Genomic DNA, 17,829 nt, shown 5'->3' with positions numbered 1-17,829 from the left:
AGGATTATTAGAAGATTTACCAAAGTGATACTCTTTAAGGACCACTACAAGCAGGTGTTATATTTTAAATGACATTCTCTGCTGAACAAAAGAGTGGATGTCTAGCCACCTGAGAGCCATGCCTTTACCAGGGGCGGGGGGGATTGAATGATCAATACATAGAGTTCTTCAGCTTCTTGCTGAGCTCAAGAAGTGAGAAGGAGGCTCTGGTTCGTTGAAGGAGGCTGTCCTATGCTGTTGGTTGGTTCTGTATAGCTTTGCATGTGGGCCTGAGAAGTGTAAATTGGCTTTGCTTATGAATGGGGAGCCAGTGAAGCTTCTTGAGGTGGATTGTGATGAGGGTGTGCCGTGGGCGGTTGATTATGAGTCTTGCAACAGCATTCTGGATGGTTTGGAGTCTGTAAGCTTGTGCAACGTCTGTCTGGTGTTCTGTGGCAGCCATTTGAAGATCTTTTGCAGCATGCAAATGATTTGGAAGCAGAAGGTACTCACTGCATTGACTTGGGCTGTAATGTTGAACTTATCATTTAGAATGATCCCTAGATTTCTTGCACAGTTGGTGGGTGTGACTGCCAGTCCTAGCTCCCACAAAACCCCAGTAGAGTCCCATTGGAAGGTCTTGTTGCTGAAAACCAATACTTCTGTCTAGACTGAGTTGAGGTTCAAGCAGTTTGCTTGCATTCAGCCTGCTACCATGGTGATCAGTTGGTGAATTTGGTTCTGGTGGTGGCTGGCATGTCCGTCAGGGAGAGGATGAGTTGGGCATCATGAAGATGGTGACAGTGATCTGCTGTGATCAGATGAGTTTGATAAGCGGTCTAATGTATATGTTGAAAAGGGTGGGTCTAAGAGACAATTCCTGTGGGACTCCACATATCAGGTTCTTTGTCTCTGATGTGAAGGGGTGGCAGCCTGACCCTTTGGGTTCTTCCTACAAGGAAGGAATAGATCCATTTGAGTGTGGATCCTTATATGCCAATCTTGTGGAGCCTTCCAATGAGAGTGATGTGGGAAACAGTGTTGAAAACCATGTAGAGGTCAAGCAGGATGTGGGCCGCTGTTTCTCCTCAGTCCAGGATGGTCCGGAGATCATTGGCACTGCGATGAGTGCTGTGGTTCTCTCTGAATCCTGACTGTGTGTTGTGTAGGAGTTGGTCAAGTTTGAGGTGGGATGCGAGTTACTTCTCCATGGCCTTTTCAATCACTTTGGCTAGATAAGGGAACAGGAACATCAATCAGAAATTGTTCAGTTGATTTTAGTCAGCTTTAGGCTTCTTGAGGAGGCCGTTGATTTATGCAAGTTTCCATTCTATGGGGGATGTGGGGGACATGATGGAGGTGTTGATGTGGGTCAGGGAACTACTGATCCAGGTTGCAGATCAATTACAAAAGGAGTGGGCGGAGAAAGTACATCAGGAGTCATTACATCAAGGTTTTGCTACATGTACATTAGGAGTCACTATTTTGCAGTTACCTGCTTAAAAATATACTTCTCCTTCAGAATAGCACATACAATTCTAGATAGAGAAAATCATTAACTTGTATCTGTCTAAAGTGGGTCTAAATTGTCACGGAGGGGTTATGGTGACATTTACAAATGATGCGGCCAAAGGCAGAGTGATTTAGAACTGTCGAACTATGAGATGGCACTATAGACTCAAATTACGAATCTTACTTGTTATATATTTTGTGTATTATATGATTTATTAATCAGTTTAAGTACTCTCTGGATACATTTGGAACATTTTATGTCAACTGCTTAGTATTGTTGCATAGGCTCTCATTATTCTAATGAGAATACTGGATTTTGAGCTGCAGAATCGCCTGCGGTGTGGGAGGCTGAGTCTTATCCATTACAGGTGACGCCTGTAGCTCTAATCCAGAGTTTGCTCCAGCTAACTAGCAGTGCCTCATCTCTACCCGAGAGCAGGGATGATTGGGCAGCCCAGCGCAGGACATAGTTGATTTCTAAGGGAAATCGTGGTCACTCAGATCTCATCCATTTCTCTCAGTTACATTAGTCTCACATACACAATGACAAACAGAGGCAGTATATGTTTAAATAAGGTTTTATTGAAGCGACTGCATCTTAGATAGCAAAGCATGTACTGCAGTAACCAGGGCGACACAGCATGGCAAGAATAGAATTGGGACAAGGAGAGTGAAGCATAGAAATAACGCTACCATATTGTCACTAGAGTCAATAGGCTAATTCCAACCTAGGCTACATTAGAGCACAGCATGCAGTCTGCATAAGCAGCTGTAGTGAAGCGTTCAGCAATCAGCATACAGTTGTAGTTCTCTGGCTGGATAACGTGTAAGGGACAAGGAAGTGTTTTTATAATAAAACAGCTGACGTTCTAAGAAAATGCCTCTACGCAAGGATGTGTGTTTTTCTATGAATGTCAGAGAGAAAACTTTTACCACATTCACCGGCAACCTATCTTACTGCACCCTTGAAAGAAGCACAGAGTGAACAAGAATTTCGTGTTTGAGAAAGTAGTGCTGGCCTAGGCAAAAACAGCTAGATATAGAGAAATAAAACAAGACAGCAAAAGTGGCTATTGTTGAAATAATAAATGAAGCTGAATAAAATATCTAGGTTATAGTTCACAGCGGCAGGCCTAGAATGCTAAAATAACGTGCATGAAGCTATAACTAAAATGGCTACACAACAGTATTCATTATTTGCCTAAGACTTTAGATGTTTTTCAATGTTTTGAGAAACGTATTTTGCTGGGGACAATGTGCTAGTATTTAAAATTTGCTTTATGCAACAATGTGAATTATTGAAGGTCAAATTTCAAATGCAAAGCACACTGTGGGGCAATTAAAAACGCATTTTAAAATGTACTTTTCTTCTGTAGTACGTCAACACTGTAGATCAGGTTTACCAAAACATAATTAGAAAGAAAATAAAGTGCAATGTGAGACAGTAAAACTTTTTGCAGACATGATTTTGTCTTTAAAATATTTATTTTCACACACTTGGAAAGATTCATTAGCAGATGCTTGCTTCAGGGATGGGTCTGCAAGAGTGCGCAGATCAGGTGTGCTAATGACTGCAGCGTTGTCACACCAATTTTTGAACTAGCATTGGAAGAAAGCAGAAATGCTATGTCAACTACTCACTTAACTTTTTATTTGTTTAGGGAACTAAATATCCTGCAAATATTTCAGCACTTTTGAATTATGGGTAATAATTCATACTTAAGACCTATTTTCTGTGAAACAAGAGCTTTGAAACCACTCATACGCACACACACATATATATATATATATATATATATATATATATATATATATATATATAATATAATCAACAAAGATTAAGTACATTTAATAAGCAGACTATAATTTACATTAAAAATAACAGCAGAACATTATTACTGTAACCCTTAATGTATATTGTTATTTTAGAAATATTTTAAGTAAAAAGTAAGTAAAACCAGGAAAAAGTATAAAATAAGTTAACAATTAAAAGTAAAAAGGATTTTAAAAGGAGGGGCGTGACTAAGCAGCCGATCATGGCGGACGCGAGCTAGGAGAGATCCGACGCCATAGGTGGGATTGACGGCCGGCGGCACCTGTTACATAAGGTGCCAGGTGGCTGAGAGGATACGGGCAGCAGCGGAGCTCGGTGCCGGCTCCCCTAACGGGGAGTACAGGAGGCATCGGGTGAGAGGTGGGCGTGGCCTTGCAGCACCGAGCGAGTGCGTAGTGGTGAGGCCCGGCCCCTGGCCTGCGGCAGGCCCCCTGGAAAGCTGTTGCCCCGTCGGGGGTGAAGAGGAGCAGGAGGATCCTGCGGACACGCGGCGGAGGGCATTGGCTCCCTGTAGGGAGCGCCGGGGCACGACGGGGAGGGCCGGGCCTGCCAGCCACGTGGCTAGGCCACCGGTCTCCCCCTGGCTGAACTGTCTGCGGAAGGCCTCAAAAGAGGCCCGATCTTGGGGTGCAGTGGCCTGAAGGCGCGGAGCAGGAGGAGGGCGGCAGAGAAGCGGTGGGCTGGGCTGCTCGTGCTGCTGCGCAGCGCTATTTTGGATGCGCAGGCAGCTACAACGACGGGGGTGATGAAGAGTGGGTCCTCTCTGGTACCTGGCACAGAGGTCTCGCGCTGGTGTGGTGGAGAATGGTGAGACGCTAGAGGTTGCCCTGGAGGACCCAATCTGCTGCGAGATCGCCATATTGGTTACAGCGATCTCCTGGTCTGGTCTGGTCTTCCCGCGCCCATAAAGTGAACTGAGGGGTTTTGAGCTGCTGGAGCTGGTGGTGAGTCACCCGGTGAGCAGAGTGTGACTGGCTAGAGTTTGCGCTGGCCCTGGTCATGGCGTGGGCCGGGCCCCCTTCGCTCTGGCACTGGAGCTGGGAGGTCACAAGAAGCTGCGGCGCAAGATAGCCAGACGTTGGACACTGTGCTGGCCACGGTGGAGCGCATCGGGGACTCGCTGGAGCGGGTTCGCTCATCTTTGGAGGCTAAGATCGACAAAGTAGCCAGTGACCTTGTCCTCCGGCATGCTGACCACCATAATCTGGCAGACAAAACAGGTACGATTGAGGCGCGAGTGGATGAGCTGGCACCAGTGACGTCTCGCTTGGAGTCCAAGATGGGGGATGTTTTAGCGTGAGTGGCGGAGCTGGAACGTCTTGTGGAAGACGCGGAGGGCGCGCCAGAATAAACAACACACAAGTGATCGGCTTGCCGGAGGGAGCGGAGCGTCGGGATGCGGTGGCCTACTCAGAGAGCTGGCTCTGGGGACTGGTGCCGGCTGGTACACTGACCCCTTTCTTTTCAGTGGAACGGACCCATCGAATCCCCACGCGACCCAGGCCTCCGGGGAGCGGTCCTCGCCCCTTTATAATTCGCTTACTCCATTATGCGGACAGTGTTATTATACTCAAGAGTGTGCGATCCTCCCCGCCGCCTCAAGTGGACGATGCACAAATAATGCTGTTTCCAGACTATACGCTGGCGGTGCAAAGAGACCGGGCCTCCTACATGCCCTTGAAGCGCAGACTCCGAGCCCTGAGCCAGCACTACTCTCTACTGTTCCCCGCCAAACTAAGCATTGTGGCTGAGAATAAATCTAATTTCTTCACCACGCCAGAAGCGGTGGGGGAGTGGCTGGAGTTGGCAGGCCGCGTCTCGGGTCGGGAAATGGAGAGGAACCCGCCCGCACCGAAGAGCAGGTGCAGCCGGACGAGGCGTAGCCGTAAGAGAAGTGGTGTGACAGCGGAGGTAGCGGCACATGCACCTGACTTGGAGCAGCTCATACAGGAGAGGCGTGAGGCGATTCAATTGGCCGCAGCTATAAGTGCCTCTCCAGCGGCGTCGGAATCAGAAACTGAAATTTCACAGCCTCCCTGCGACCGGACCGACTCTCGGAGTTGGGTTTTCAGGAGTGCCCGTCTGACTCCTGCCACAGCAGACAAACTTTTCTAGGCCCTGCGGAGACCTACTTGGAGAACTCTGCAATGCTGCAACCCCCTGCTTGGAGCTCATGGGTCGCCGGGGCTATACAGTCGATATGTTATTCACTGTGTATCATCAGGTGGCTTGGCTGCAGGGCGTGGGAAATTCCCATGGGCAGACCATGCAAGTAGCCGCTGGCACTGTAACTGTCACTGATTGTTGTTTAAAAACTGCAGTTAGCTGCCAGCCTCCCCCCCCCCCCTCTGTTATTTGCTATGGCCAGGTTGACCGGTTTAGTAAGTGCTTGTTTTACTGCGTGAATTGGCCTACTCCAATCTCCTGCTAACGGAGACTTAGAATGTGTGATCATGTTGTTGGCTGTTCAAGTTGCTGGATTTGGGCGAAGACCTGTTGTTTATCTGCTCTGATGGTATTGGTTTTGTTCTGGTTCCGTTGGAGGCTATGTGCAGAGCATTTGACCGGGTGCTTGGAGTCTGTTACTGCGAGCGCAGCGTCACGCTTGTGGGCGGGATGGGCGGTAGGTGGGTGTCCTAACTGAATCCATGAATCCATATATTGTGGTTACTTGGAATGTGAGCAGTATACACACACCTAGGCGCCGGTACTCCATATACTCATATCTTAAAAGGCAGTAGGGCCACCTCTCTTTTTTGCAGGAGACCCATTTGGTGCTTTCAGAACTTCCTCGCTTGCAGCGGCGCTGGAGGGGGCAACTATATGCAACAGGGCACTCCACTCATGCCAGAGGTGCCCTGATTTGGATTAAAGCGGTGTCCCTTTTGTAGCAGAGGAGCAGATCATAGACTCGAAAGGGAGATTTGCCCTGGTTCGCGGCTGACTTGCGGGTCGGGCCATAGTGTTTGGCTCGATATACGCACCAAATGTGGACCAGACTTCTTTTCTGCACAAGCTGTCCCACCACTTGGCGGGCTGGAGTGACTACTCCTTGTTATTGGGAGGAGACTTTAATAGTGTGCTTGATATTGATTTAGATCGTTCCTTCCCCCCATTGCCTACGTCTCCTGTGGTGGTAGCCGCGCGTGGGCTGCTAGATTGGACGCAACAATGGCATCTGATAGATATTTGGAGGCAGCGGAATGCTGCAGACAGAGTTTACTTGTACTACTCTGCTCCGCACTCTCTCCATGTAAGATTGGATAGAATACTCTGCACACGGATCCTGGCCTCTGCGGTTGTGGGTGTCGATTACTTAGGGCGCACGCACTCGGACCACAACCCACAGATTTTAAGGTTGGGTTGGGATCCCCCCCTCAGCTGTTCCTACCTGGAAACTCCATCCTGAGCTCTTAGAGGATACGGCCTTTGATGCATCTCTGGAAGCAGCGATCCCTGATTTTTTTTTTTGCATAACAATGGTACTGCCTATATGGGCCTAGTGGAGTGCGATGCTTTCAAGGTTTTTATCCGAGGCCACTGTATGGGGACTCGGTGGAATTTGCGCCGCTCGATCGAGCATGACCTAGCTCGTATAGAACGTGACTCGCTGCGCCCAGAGATGGAGGCCACCAGGAGCCCGTACGGATGATGTCTGGTTAGCCGGGGCTCGAACTGAGCATCTGTTGCTGCTTTAACAGTTGCGTTGCCTGAATTATGCTGCGCACTCAGCGAGATCACATGCCTCGGCGGACAAGTGGGGCAGACTTCTGGCCTGGCTGGTCAGAGGTGACCGTGACCATGGCCCGATTATGGAGGTTCGCTTGGAGTCTGGGCGTCTTTTGTACACGCTGGGGGAAATACATACTGCGTTTACGCAGCATTACCTGGCCCTGTATGCCTCAACGGTGAGTTCCTCTGAACGGTCCTGTACGGAGTTCCTTGCTAGTGTGGAACTCCCACAACTGACGGTGGACCAGGGGATTGCACTGGAGGAGCCTCTTGATCTCGCTAAGATACAGGCCAGTATTCACAAGCTGGCTTCTGCCGGCTGACTTTTACAAGGCATTTAATGTAATACTTGCGCCCAAGTTACTCCACGTTTATGAGGAGGCAGTGCAGAGGAGCTGTTTGTCTTCATCTCATGGGGAGGTGCTGTTTGTGTCCCTTCTCAAACCTGGCAAGGACCCGGTAGAGCTGGGGTCGTATGGGCCGCTAGCAATGCTCAACACGGATTACAAAATACTGGCTAAAACGTTAGCAATGCGGCTTGCGCCTTTAACACCGGACCTGGTGCACCCGGATCAAAATGGATTTGTGCCAGGAGGGATATGTCACATCATATCAGGTGACTGTTCTGCATCATGCACTATGCAAGACGAGACTGGCCACGGGCAGGTTGCCTCGTTCTTGATCTGGAGAAAGCCTTCGATTCCTTAGAGTGGCAGTATCTTTTCCGGGTTTTGCAGTGGTTTGGTATTGGGCCCCACTTTATTCGGATGGTTAAGTTGCTAATACTAATCCTCAGGTTCGGGTCAAGGTGGGGGGCATTATAACAGAATCCGTCAGGGTGTGTAGAGGTACGAGGCAGGGTTGCCCCCTTTCCCCACTGCTTTTTTCCCTTGCCATGGAGCCACTGGCGGCGGTCTTGCGTGATAGGGGCTCTGACTGGGGTTTTACCCTGGGGTATGGCCTGCACGTGGCATCGCTGTACGCTGATGACCTCTTGCTGTATTTTAGGGATGTAACGCAAATCTCCCCAAAGGTTGGGACCCTGTTGCCACAGCTTGCCTCGCTGTCTGGCTTAAAAGTCAATTGGTCCACATTATGTCTTTTTCCTTTTGATCCTACGCTTCCGAATCCAGAGCTTTGTCTTGCTGGGAGTACGGTCCCATGGCAACCTCACACTTTCAGGTACCTAGGGATCCATATTTATCATGGAGAGGGAGACCTAGTTGATGGGAATCTTCAGAGAGCGGTATCTTCGATCAAATCCCAGATGGCTTTTTGGCAGCCGCTGCCAGTGGCAAGCAGGATAGCGCTGCTCAAAATGATAGTCTTACTGCACCTGCTATATTACTTTTCAAATCACCCACACTATATCCCCCCCAGCTTTTTTAGGAAACTGGAGACTACATTGAGGGAATTCATTTGGATTGGGGGTCGATGCCGGGTCGCGCAGAAAAAAGCTGCATTTGCCGTTAGACCGGACCCTAACCTGGAGCACTACTATCTGGCCTCCCAGCTCCAGTGGGTATCTCAGTGGTTGGCCCGTCTTCACCTCGCAGACACAGCGACTTCGGAAGGCCCTTGGTCCCTCGTGCAGGTGTCACATCTATTTCACCCACTTACATGAGGGGTATCACCGGGTCAAATATTCCTCAAGGTGACTTGTAGCTGCTATCGCAGATTCCCTGCGCCTTACCGGTGGGGGGGTTTGGGGGGGTGGCCCTAAGATTACATCAGGTCAAGAGCTACACACGTGGCATGAGGTGGAGTTATGTACGCTGGGTGACCTCTATGATGATGGCAGACTGATTCCGTTTCCTACACTGGTTCAGGAGTCGGGGCTCCTGCAGGGCAGTTCCTCTTGTACAATTTACTGTTGAGGTCTTTAGCATCTAGGTGGGGAGACATGTCAGTGGCCCCTCCCACGCATTTGCTGGTACAGTACATGCAGGTGATGGGGCAGGGGAAACACCTGATCAGATGGTTTACTGACGCGTTGCGCATACACACAGCCCTGGAATGCGATACACTGTGTGCGGCTTGTGACAGGGATGCGTCTGCTTCAGTTACGGACACGCAGTGGAGGTTAGTCCTTTCTGGACACGTTAATGTCACCCGTAATTCTAGATTTCACCTGATCCAGTTCTGTATCATCCACAGGGCCTATCTTACTCCGGCTCGTGTGAACAGATATTTTGCTCATCAGGATGCGGCATGTCCCCGCTGCTCTTCCATAGATGCTGACATGTTGCACATGATATGGTCCTGTGCGTCCCTGCATCGCTTCTGGAGGGCGGTGGTCGACTACCTATCGGAGTGTACGTCATGTCTGGTTCCGCTCACTTGGGAGGTCTGTGTGCTGGGCCTTTTTCCTAGGGGTAAGCTGCATAGAGCGGAGGTGCACTTCCTGGACCTGGGCCTGATAGCGGCTAAGCGGCTGATAACCCGCAGGTGGAAGTCAGCTGACCCACCTGCTGGACAGGCCTGGAAATATTCATTCAGGGTGTGGGCGGCAGCGGAGGGAGTGGCGTTGAGGCGAGAGGGCGTGCTGGGGTTATGCTAGTATCCGTTATGAGACAGGTGGGAGGATATGGAGTTCTGCCTGCAGGATGCGAGTCGGGGCTCGGATGCGGAGGAATCAGTCAAGCTGCTGGGGCGGGTGTGCCTCTGCTTCTGGACTGGGAGTGTGAGCGAGGGGAGGTTGGTGCCTGAGAGGCCGGCCAGGTTTCGGTGGTGTAGAGGGCGCCGTGTGTTATCAAGGAGGCAAACATTTATATCTATGGCTTGTATGCAATCTCGTCCTATATTGGTATGAAAGGATGACACAAAGAGATTCCCGCACCCACGGTAGTATGCTTAAATCACAACTTATAAACTGCATAAATAGCACTCCAACGGCTGTTCTTGTTCATGTTTTTTATTGTTGTCTGTGGGGAGCTTAAACTATATATCTGCCGGCGAATCATCGTACAAGCACACTGATCCTCCGGTAGGGTTTGAAGAGACAAGTAGATATTGGCTCTCCTTCAAGGTGTCTACAGGATTTAGAGTTCTATTCCATGAACCCTCTCTTTAGAATTGTTATGTTGGTTACTCCTAAAGTTGGGTACATTGTGCCTGGACATGTTGATTGGAGGGCTAGTTATCAGCTGGCCGACACCTACCGTTCTTCGTTGTTACAGTTCCTTGTAAGTGCACAAATTTTATTATTCTATTGCTGATGTAAATCATAATGTTATAATACATTGAAAATACCAATAAACACATGTTTTGAAAAAAAATAAAAAGGATTTTAAAAGGGTATATATACACACAAACACACACATATACACATAAGTATATAAAATGATATATTTAATCATATATGGGATTTGGAAAACCCTGCTTAAACGCATTTTCTAATTTCTTCATAATCAGTGACTTGTGATGCACCCAGTCGGTGACTATAAAGAAAAGACATCCGAACTCAACTGTAATAAATTATTACAGTCGATTTCTGATGTCAGTATGCTTGCTGCCAGAGCCAGCAGTCTAGGTGAAAGGCAGGTCAGGTATGTTTAAAGCAACAAACAAGTTGCTTGTCTTCGTTCAGCTCACTTTTTCCAGCCTAAAGTGACAAGCAGGAAGAACATGATTATTTTTTGCACTCTTTAGATGTTTATAAAAAGTTAGAATCTTTCTGCATGTTTCTACACATTCTGATCTACTGCACTTAAATTTGTTTTTTGTTTTTTTACAACATTTGTAACAGGTTATGGATGGATTTCAGTTTGCACTAGAGGTTCTATTTTTATTCTTCTTGTTTGCAAACACGCTCTCTCTTTCATATGAAAGAGCTACACATCAAGGTTTCAAGTGCTTTGTGGGAAAGGTGATGGTCTGACCATGTATTATATGGGATAAGGTACCCCTTGCCTCCATGACAAGGATACTTCAAGTCATCATGGAATTCCACAACTTTATAATGGAACTCGGTCTTAACCATGTAAACGGACATGGAACTCTAGGTGACTTACAATACCCTTAAAATGTGGGCCGGTGGTACTTTATCCCTCATATTAATATAGGATATATATATATATATATATATATGACTTTTTTGGCTCAATTTATACCACATGGTGCACTTATTACCTCCACTAAAGCAGTTTTTGGCACTAAGTAATAATGTTTTATGAGCCTTGCGGTTTTCTCTTTTAAAGTGTTTAGAGACATATGTTTATAGCTGGATCTTTTTTCATTGGTGCTTGTATTCATTTAAAAAAAAAATTACGTTCTATTTTACACACACCCCTCTATATATATATATATATATATACACATATATATACACATACATATACATATATATATACACCAAAAAGGAAGTAGTTCCCAACTTTAGGTGGGGAGCAGAGGAGAAGCTCCTTTATACCCTACCACACCAGGTTGGCTTGGATGGTATTTTACCAACCTAAAGCTGTAATACTTTACCTGGAGTGAACTGGATTTAAGGATTTAATACAATGCACAAGATGTGCACAGTGGGAGATTGCAAAATATATGGGGTGGGGGTGATGTACTCTTCTCTATTAAGTATAAAATGTAATATATTACTTTCATTGTTGTTACAGACTTCAGTTGAGATTCCATTAAAGATTAACATAAGGGTGATGGGAGATTGGTTTCCAGAGGGAAATGTTATAATATTATTAGTCTACTAGAAATTCAAAGGGGGGGATTACTGTGAGACTCGGCGGTGGCCACTTTGTTTTACCATTGCTTACGGCATGAAGAATGATTGGTGCTACAGAATTTCCAACAGCCACTGGCGGAGGTAGGCGCAGTAACCAAATTGATACAGAAAGATGAGGGAGTTGGAAAGAGCTCATTCATGGACAAAAAAATATATATAATTCAGGGGTATTGCAGACCTATGCGGTGAGGCGGGCATGGGAGGGTGAGCTGGGTAGACTGATATTTGATAAAAGCTGGAAGTGTAGTTGTGCTCAGGTGACAGATATGCCATTTAATTATAAACAAACGCATACACTTCAACATGCTACATCGTCTGTATTACAATCCAGAATGGATTGTTATATTTACACCGAATGGTATAGAGAAATGTAGTAAGTGTAAAACAATACAATTTCCTTTTTTTAACATTTTGCCTGGGATTGCCCTAAAATGTCTGTGTATTGGTAAGAAGTATTGGCTATACTGACTGAAAGGGTAAAGATGAACATTGTATCAACCAGCAGATGGCACTATTAGGCTCTACAAAGTAATTCCTGGTGACATGTGCCAACTGGTGTCAAAAGCCCAGTTGTTGGCCAAGAGGCGAGTGGGGATGTGCTTGATGCCGTCCAGGGACCGAAGTCAGAGGAATGGCTGCAATGTATGGCTTATATTATCGAATGAATGAAGAAGAATATTCTGAGCTAGCACATCCAAAGGCACGTCCAAGAGATTTTTTGGGCTGCTTTAGACTATACATACACAGAAGGGACATGAACTCCATCACATTCTGTTGATGGACTGGACTTAATCTGGGCGCTAAGTCTGCACAAACGGAATGATCATTTGCAAGATACATAGTGTACTTAATGTATCTGTTTGACTCTGAGATGTGTTGTTTTACAATGAAAATAAAAATAAAAAAATAATAAGGTTGCAACATACACATTAAGCATCAATATGAATTTGGGCCAATTTCAGTGGATGACTGTTGCATGGATTCGAAAACACAAAAGTGAACAATGGACCAAAACACAGTTTTCGGCCCCATAGGAGGGGATTACTATTATTTTTAATCAACTTTACCGAGTCTGAAACAGTGGGGGTACATCTGCAAACAACATCGCTGGTTCACAAAAAGGTGAACCAAACACACATACATACATTTTGGCATACGAATCTCAAACAAATTACGAGAGAAAATGATGTGGGCATACATGGTCAAGAATGCATGAAGTCATATGTAGGAAATAGAAGGCACAACTTAAGGGACTCAACAGCTGCTAACAGCTGGCGCTTACCACTGCTCACAAAAATGGCAAAACGTGAAAAGGAATGTAGAACATGACAAAATCAAACTAGTGTACAGGATAACTGGAAATAAAATGTTTTATCCTTCAACTTATAGATATAGTTTGCGGTGAATGACTCTCACCTCTCAGCGAAATTGCTAGATTAGGGGCGGCAACCCTTTTGTTCGTAGGTGACTGAGTCACTCTTACACAAGTTAGAAGCTGTCGGCCAAAACCTCCTGGCTCTCTGGCACTACCTCACCCGAACCCTAAATATTAAAGGTGATTTCTGGCAGACTAGCGCATGCACTCTTGTGACTTCTCAGGTAAGTCGCAGTGTAACAAATCTTATCCCTTTTCTCTTGTTATAAATAAGTCTCTTATGCACACACAGGCAATGAGGAAGACGCAGGACAGTTCTCAATATATTTATTGAAAAGACTGCAATCTACTATAAAATGCATGTGCTGCAATGATTATGTTAATGAGAAATAACAGAAGCAGAATGGTGAGGATAAAAAAGGTAAAGATGAAAAACCTCATATTGCAATAACATGAAATATGCAATTCCTAATAATAAGGCCTAAACTGGGTATGATAAGCCTAATCTTCCAATACAGTGTCCATGAGAAACGCCCCCAAAAATGAGATAGGCCCCTTGGTCTCCAGATCAGGAATCATAGTGACACAAGGCTGTGATTCGCTGCAAAGAGATGTGGAGTGTAGATGGTGTATCATGGTGGAACCCCCTCTAAGGACATTGGTCTTGGGAGGTGTTCTTATAGGGCATGTTATTGTTTGTGCAGGAATCCTGATGAGAATATGTACCTAAACATCAGACTGTGTGTTCAAACTTGTGTCAGCAGTTACATAACAAATACCTGACATCTTTGCATTCTGTTCTTGCTAACGTAAAACAAAAGGAGAATGATGACATTACCCATGTTCATCACGGATAATGATGCTTTCTCAGAATAACACCTGATTAGAAAAGTGAAAACATTTCTCTATAAAACACACATCTGCAAACAGCCCTAGAAGGAAATAAATAATTAAACAGACTAAAACAGAGCGTGAAAATAGGTCAAAGGGGATCAGATAAAAATAGCAACAGGTCAGCAAGCTAAAAGCTAAGCTAACTCCTGTGCCGAGGCAAGGAACTAAAATGGATCCACAACAAGTTGACACATTTCTGTTAAGAAAGGACCACTACTGAAGTGCTAATATAATGAAAATAATGATAGAAGGCTGATCCCATCGCCAACTTGTAAGTGACACACATCACAAGCACTAAATATCTGAAAATATTGCATGAGATGCTAAAAAGAACAATTTCAGAAAATCAAAAAAGTAAACAAGCTACAAAACTGGGAGGTGACCGACATCAGAAATGGGCAACTATACTAATTTGAAAAATCCATCTGCTGCAGTTTCGATAATCATTGTGGGGAAAAATACAGATTTATTTCTCCAAATAATTGTTAAAATAGCAGAGCTTTTAAAAACATGTACAGTAAGCAATAAAATATAGAATCGATATTACATGTTCTCTTTGAACTTGTTATATATTTGCTCTGACAAGAAGATCATCTTGCAACTGCCTTTTCTGTAACCTCAACTAGAACTAGCCGTTTTCGTTGGTGTTCTTGTTGATGCAAGGAGGCAATTAATACATACAAATTTATTCTTGTAGCACATTAGAAACATGTATTATTAATGTATGATTTGTTTACCTTATCATAGTCGTACTGTGAAGAACATCTGTTGTCAAACCTGAGATAAAGACAGCGCGCTCCTGGGATATGTACAGTTTCTTTGAATTTATAATTGTCACGGACAGGATGTACCGTTTCCACTGTCTTTCCAGCTGCCCATGGAGCCGGGATCTTTAGACCAGTCAGAAATCCTGGCTCTTCCTTCTCGTCTAGCATTCTGAAAACAGTTAAAGAATGCCAAAGGATAAAGATGTACAAATGTTCAAATTCTTAAAACACCAACCTTCAACACTTCAGTACATCATTTTTTGTCCCTTAAAGATCTCAGAACAAAAAAAACCTACTTGAATGTCCTAAATCCAAACATGTAAGACACCATTCCCAAGCATTAATAATTATCTTATTACAAGCTTACTAGTATTATAAGCAGCATGGCTGACACTGGATTAGGCAGTCACAGAGATACTAGACAGTCCCTAGATGAATAAGTTACTTACCATCGGTAACGCTTTTTCAGGTGGATACATTAACTACCTGTGGATTCCTCACCTAAAGAATTCTCCCCTCGCGCCAGCTTTGACGGAAATTTCTTCTAGCTCTGCACGTCGACGATGACATCACAATAGCCCGACTCCACGCGACGCCGTATGACGTCATCTAGGCAATAAGTTGAGGCTAACGGGAGCTACAGTTGCGCATCTGTAGTTACTATGTTGTAGCCAAGAAAATCTGGCTTTAAACCTTGTAAACAGTGTGGGGGTCGGATGTCGGTCACTGACCCCCATGAAAATTGTTTATGGTGCCTTAGTCCCGACCATGAGGTCGAGTCATGCGGTTCCTGCCAAAGCATGAACCCTAAGGCGCCTAGAGAAAGAGAGGCTAAATTATTCCTAGCCCATTCCAAGAAGAGGAAGGAAAGGCGACATCGGAGAGAGTCTTCTTCGAAATCTTCGAAGACTCATCATCGCCATGGAGACTCTCGGCGTCGTCAGAACTCTTGGCCCCGATCGAGTAGAGGTCGGTCCAGGGCCAGATCCAGATCTCCTTCAGCTTGGCACCGTCCGACGTGGGAGATTAGCCCGACCATCACTTCTCCGCCTCCTACGACTCCGGCTTCACCTTTGTCGGTGTTTGAAGTCGAGCCTCTTCAAGAACCGGCGGCTTCTCCAGGGTAGGAGATGCCAGGTCCATCATCTGCTTCTGTGCCAGCGCTGACTCCGCAAGCATATCCAGCTTTCCCGGCGCCGGGTACGGATCCTGCGGCATTTTTGAATGCTATGTTCAATATCTTTTCCACCATGGCGCCTGGTGGAGGGCATGCGGGTCCGTCAGGCCCTTTGGCTTTTACTCTGGATGCTCCAGCTCCTTACAAGCTGACACCCTTCATGCCATTTTTGCCTTCTGGAGCCGCTGCGGCGCTGATGCCCTTGGCGTCGCCCAGGAGACCTGTGATGCCTACAACATCTGCTACTCCGGCGGATTCTCCACGAATCCAGTCCACAGTCAAGTTGCCTGTGGCGCCGGAGGGTCCGGCGTCGGATGGATCCAAAGAGCAGCGCCGAAAAAGTTACAAATTTGTAACATATCCTAGTTAATACGACAAACTTGTACAACAAATTACACTAAAGAAATAATGCCCATCCATAATATAGCAAACTCAAGACAAACACCTGTACACGCTATAACTACTTAACACAACATCCCATGGGCTTACTCATAAAAAACCCTGACTATTCAACCCTAGTCACCTGCATCTTAATGATTAAGAAACCCTTCAGAAGCAACACAACCAAATTATGATGCTGAGAGGATAGCAGACCCACAGTATAATCAGAGCAAGCTGGTTTAAGAGCTTAAGTTCCTTGTTGTCATGAGAAGAACTCAATTTCCCTGTACAATTTATACTTTATTGAAATCACATGATTGCCTATAATCAGATTCTTGGTAACGACATGAGAAAGTACTGAAGAACTGCTTTTGAGAATAATCTATATATATTTTCTTGACTGAAGAGTATCTCTAAATGTATTTGTCCGTCCTAAAACGTCATCAGGTTAATCACGGCTCTTTACCTGACCAAAAACATCTATACCATGGAACCCAAGGATTCTGAAGCAGTCTCCCTCCGCCTGATCAACACATCCATCTGATCCATCTGTTTAAGTGATACACATATTTAAAATCCAATAGTAAACTTCAGCAAATAGAATCTGACTTGTGTGTACATTTTTAATATGCCAGAAAAATCCACAAAATAATAGTCTATCTTTGATGTTTTTCCACCGCCAGGAGAGTGGGCAGTAGTTGATAATACCGCTCTCGATGCATAGCATGCCACTAGTAACAGTAGCCTTCATTCCAAATCCCCTAGCACCAGATGCTTGCAGCAGTTTTGTATGCCTATATGTGGTATTTGTGGAGAGGGGACCTAGCCTAATGCTTTGGATCCCATAGAAACGTTTATCAAGAATGGAAGAAAAATTTGTCAGACTAAGATCATTTTGGCCATGGGAGTATAAAAGCAAAAAAGAAAAAAAAGAAAAGAAAAAGGCACCCCTTCCAGGCTAAACAGCTTTAAACTCCTAATTTCTAAACCAAGACTGGAAGCGACAAACGTGTATCCTTGCCCCAAAACATCAGAAAGTAGTACACAGTCAAGAATTGTTTCAGACTTGATTAGCATTAGCTTCCTGGAGTGTGAGGCCGGACTATCTGTGCCGGGCGTTTCACTGGGAGGCTGGAAAGTGGAGAATCGTTTTCGTTACTGGGGGCCTTTTTTGTACTAGTTTTGAAAGCACCTGCTACAGAGGTTCCTTGTTAATGCAGTAGTTCTCAGGCAACAATCAAAGTGTCAAGTTAACTCTGGTGAATAATGTTCCTGCTGGAGAGAGATGGCATTTTGTCTAGTGGCAGCTTTGACTCATCTAAGAAAGCATAGAGGGTTAATATGCCTGCTGCAAAGGACATGTACCATGCATATCACAGAAAAGTATTTCATGTGCATAGCTCGGTTGGCTACTGCTTCTGTCAGAGTGACCCTTGTTACTGTACA

General features: G+C 45.5%; 1 protein-coding gene across 5 annotated transcripts in view; it reads right to left on the bottom strand.

Moving 5' to 3' along the window:
- Positions 1 to 17,829, bottom strand: part of HECTD4 (HECT domain E3 ubiquitin protein ligase 4) — a 1,724,100-nt gene that overhangs the window by 1,251,729 nt on the left and 454,542 nt on the right. For all 5 annotated transcript variants that reach the window (XR_011199486.1, XM_069214810.1, XM_069214812.1 and 2 more), the window contains exon 21: positions 14,796 to 14,994. Coding sequence is in view for 4 of the 5 variants with exons in the window: in XM_069214810.1 (XP_069070911.1) it covers positions 14,796 to 14,994 (199 nt within the window). In the remaining variant the exon portion in view is untranslated. The remainder of the gene's footprint in view (positions 1 to 14,795; positions 14,995 to 17,829) is intronic.

Source organism: Pleurodeles waltl, chromosome 11, assembly GCF_031143425.1.
Source record: "Pleurodeles waltl isolate 20211129_DDA chromosome 11, aPleWal1.hap1.20221129, whole genome shotgun sequence".
In the NCBI taxonomy this organism is placed as follows: Eukaryota; Metazoa; Chordata; class Amphibia; order Caudata; family Salamandridae; genus Pleurodeles; species Pleurodeles waltl.
Note: the sequence above shows the minus strand (reverse complement) of the source record. Positions and strands in the feature narration are given on the sequence as shown.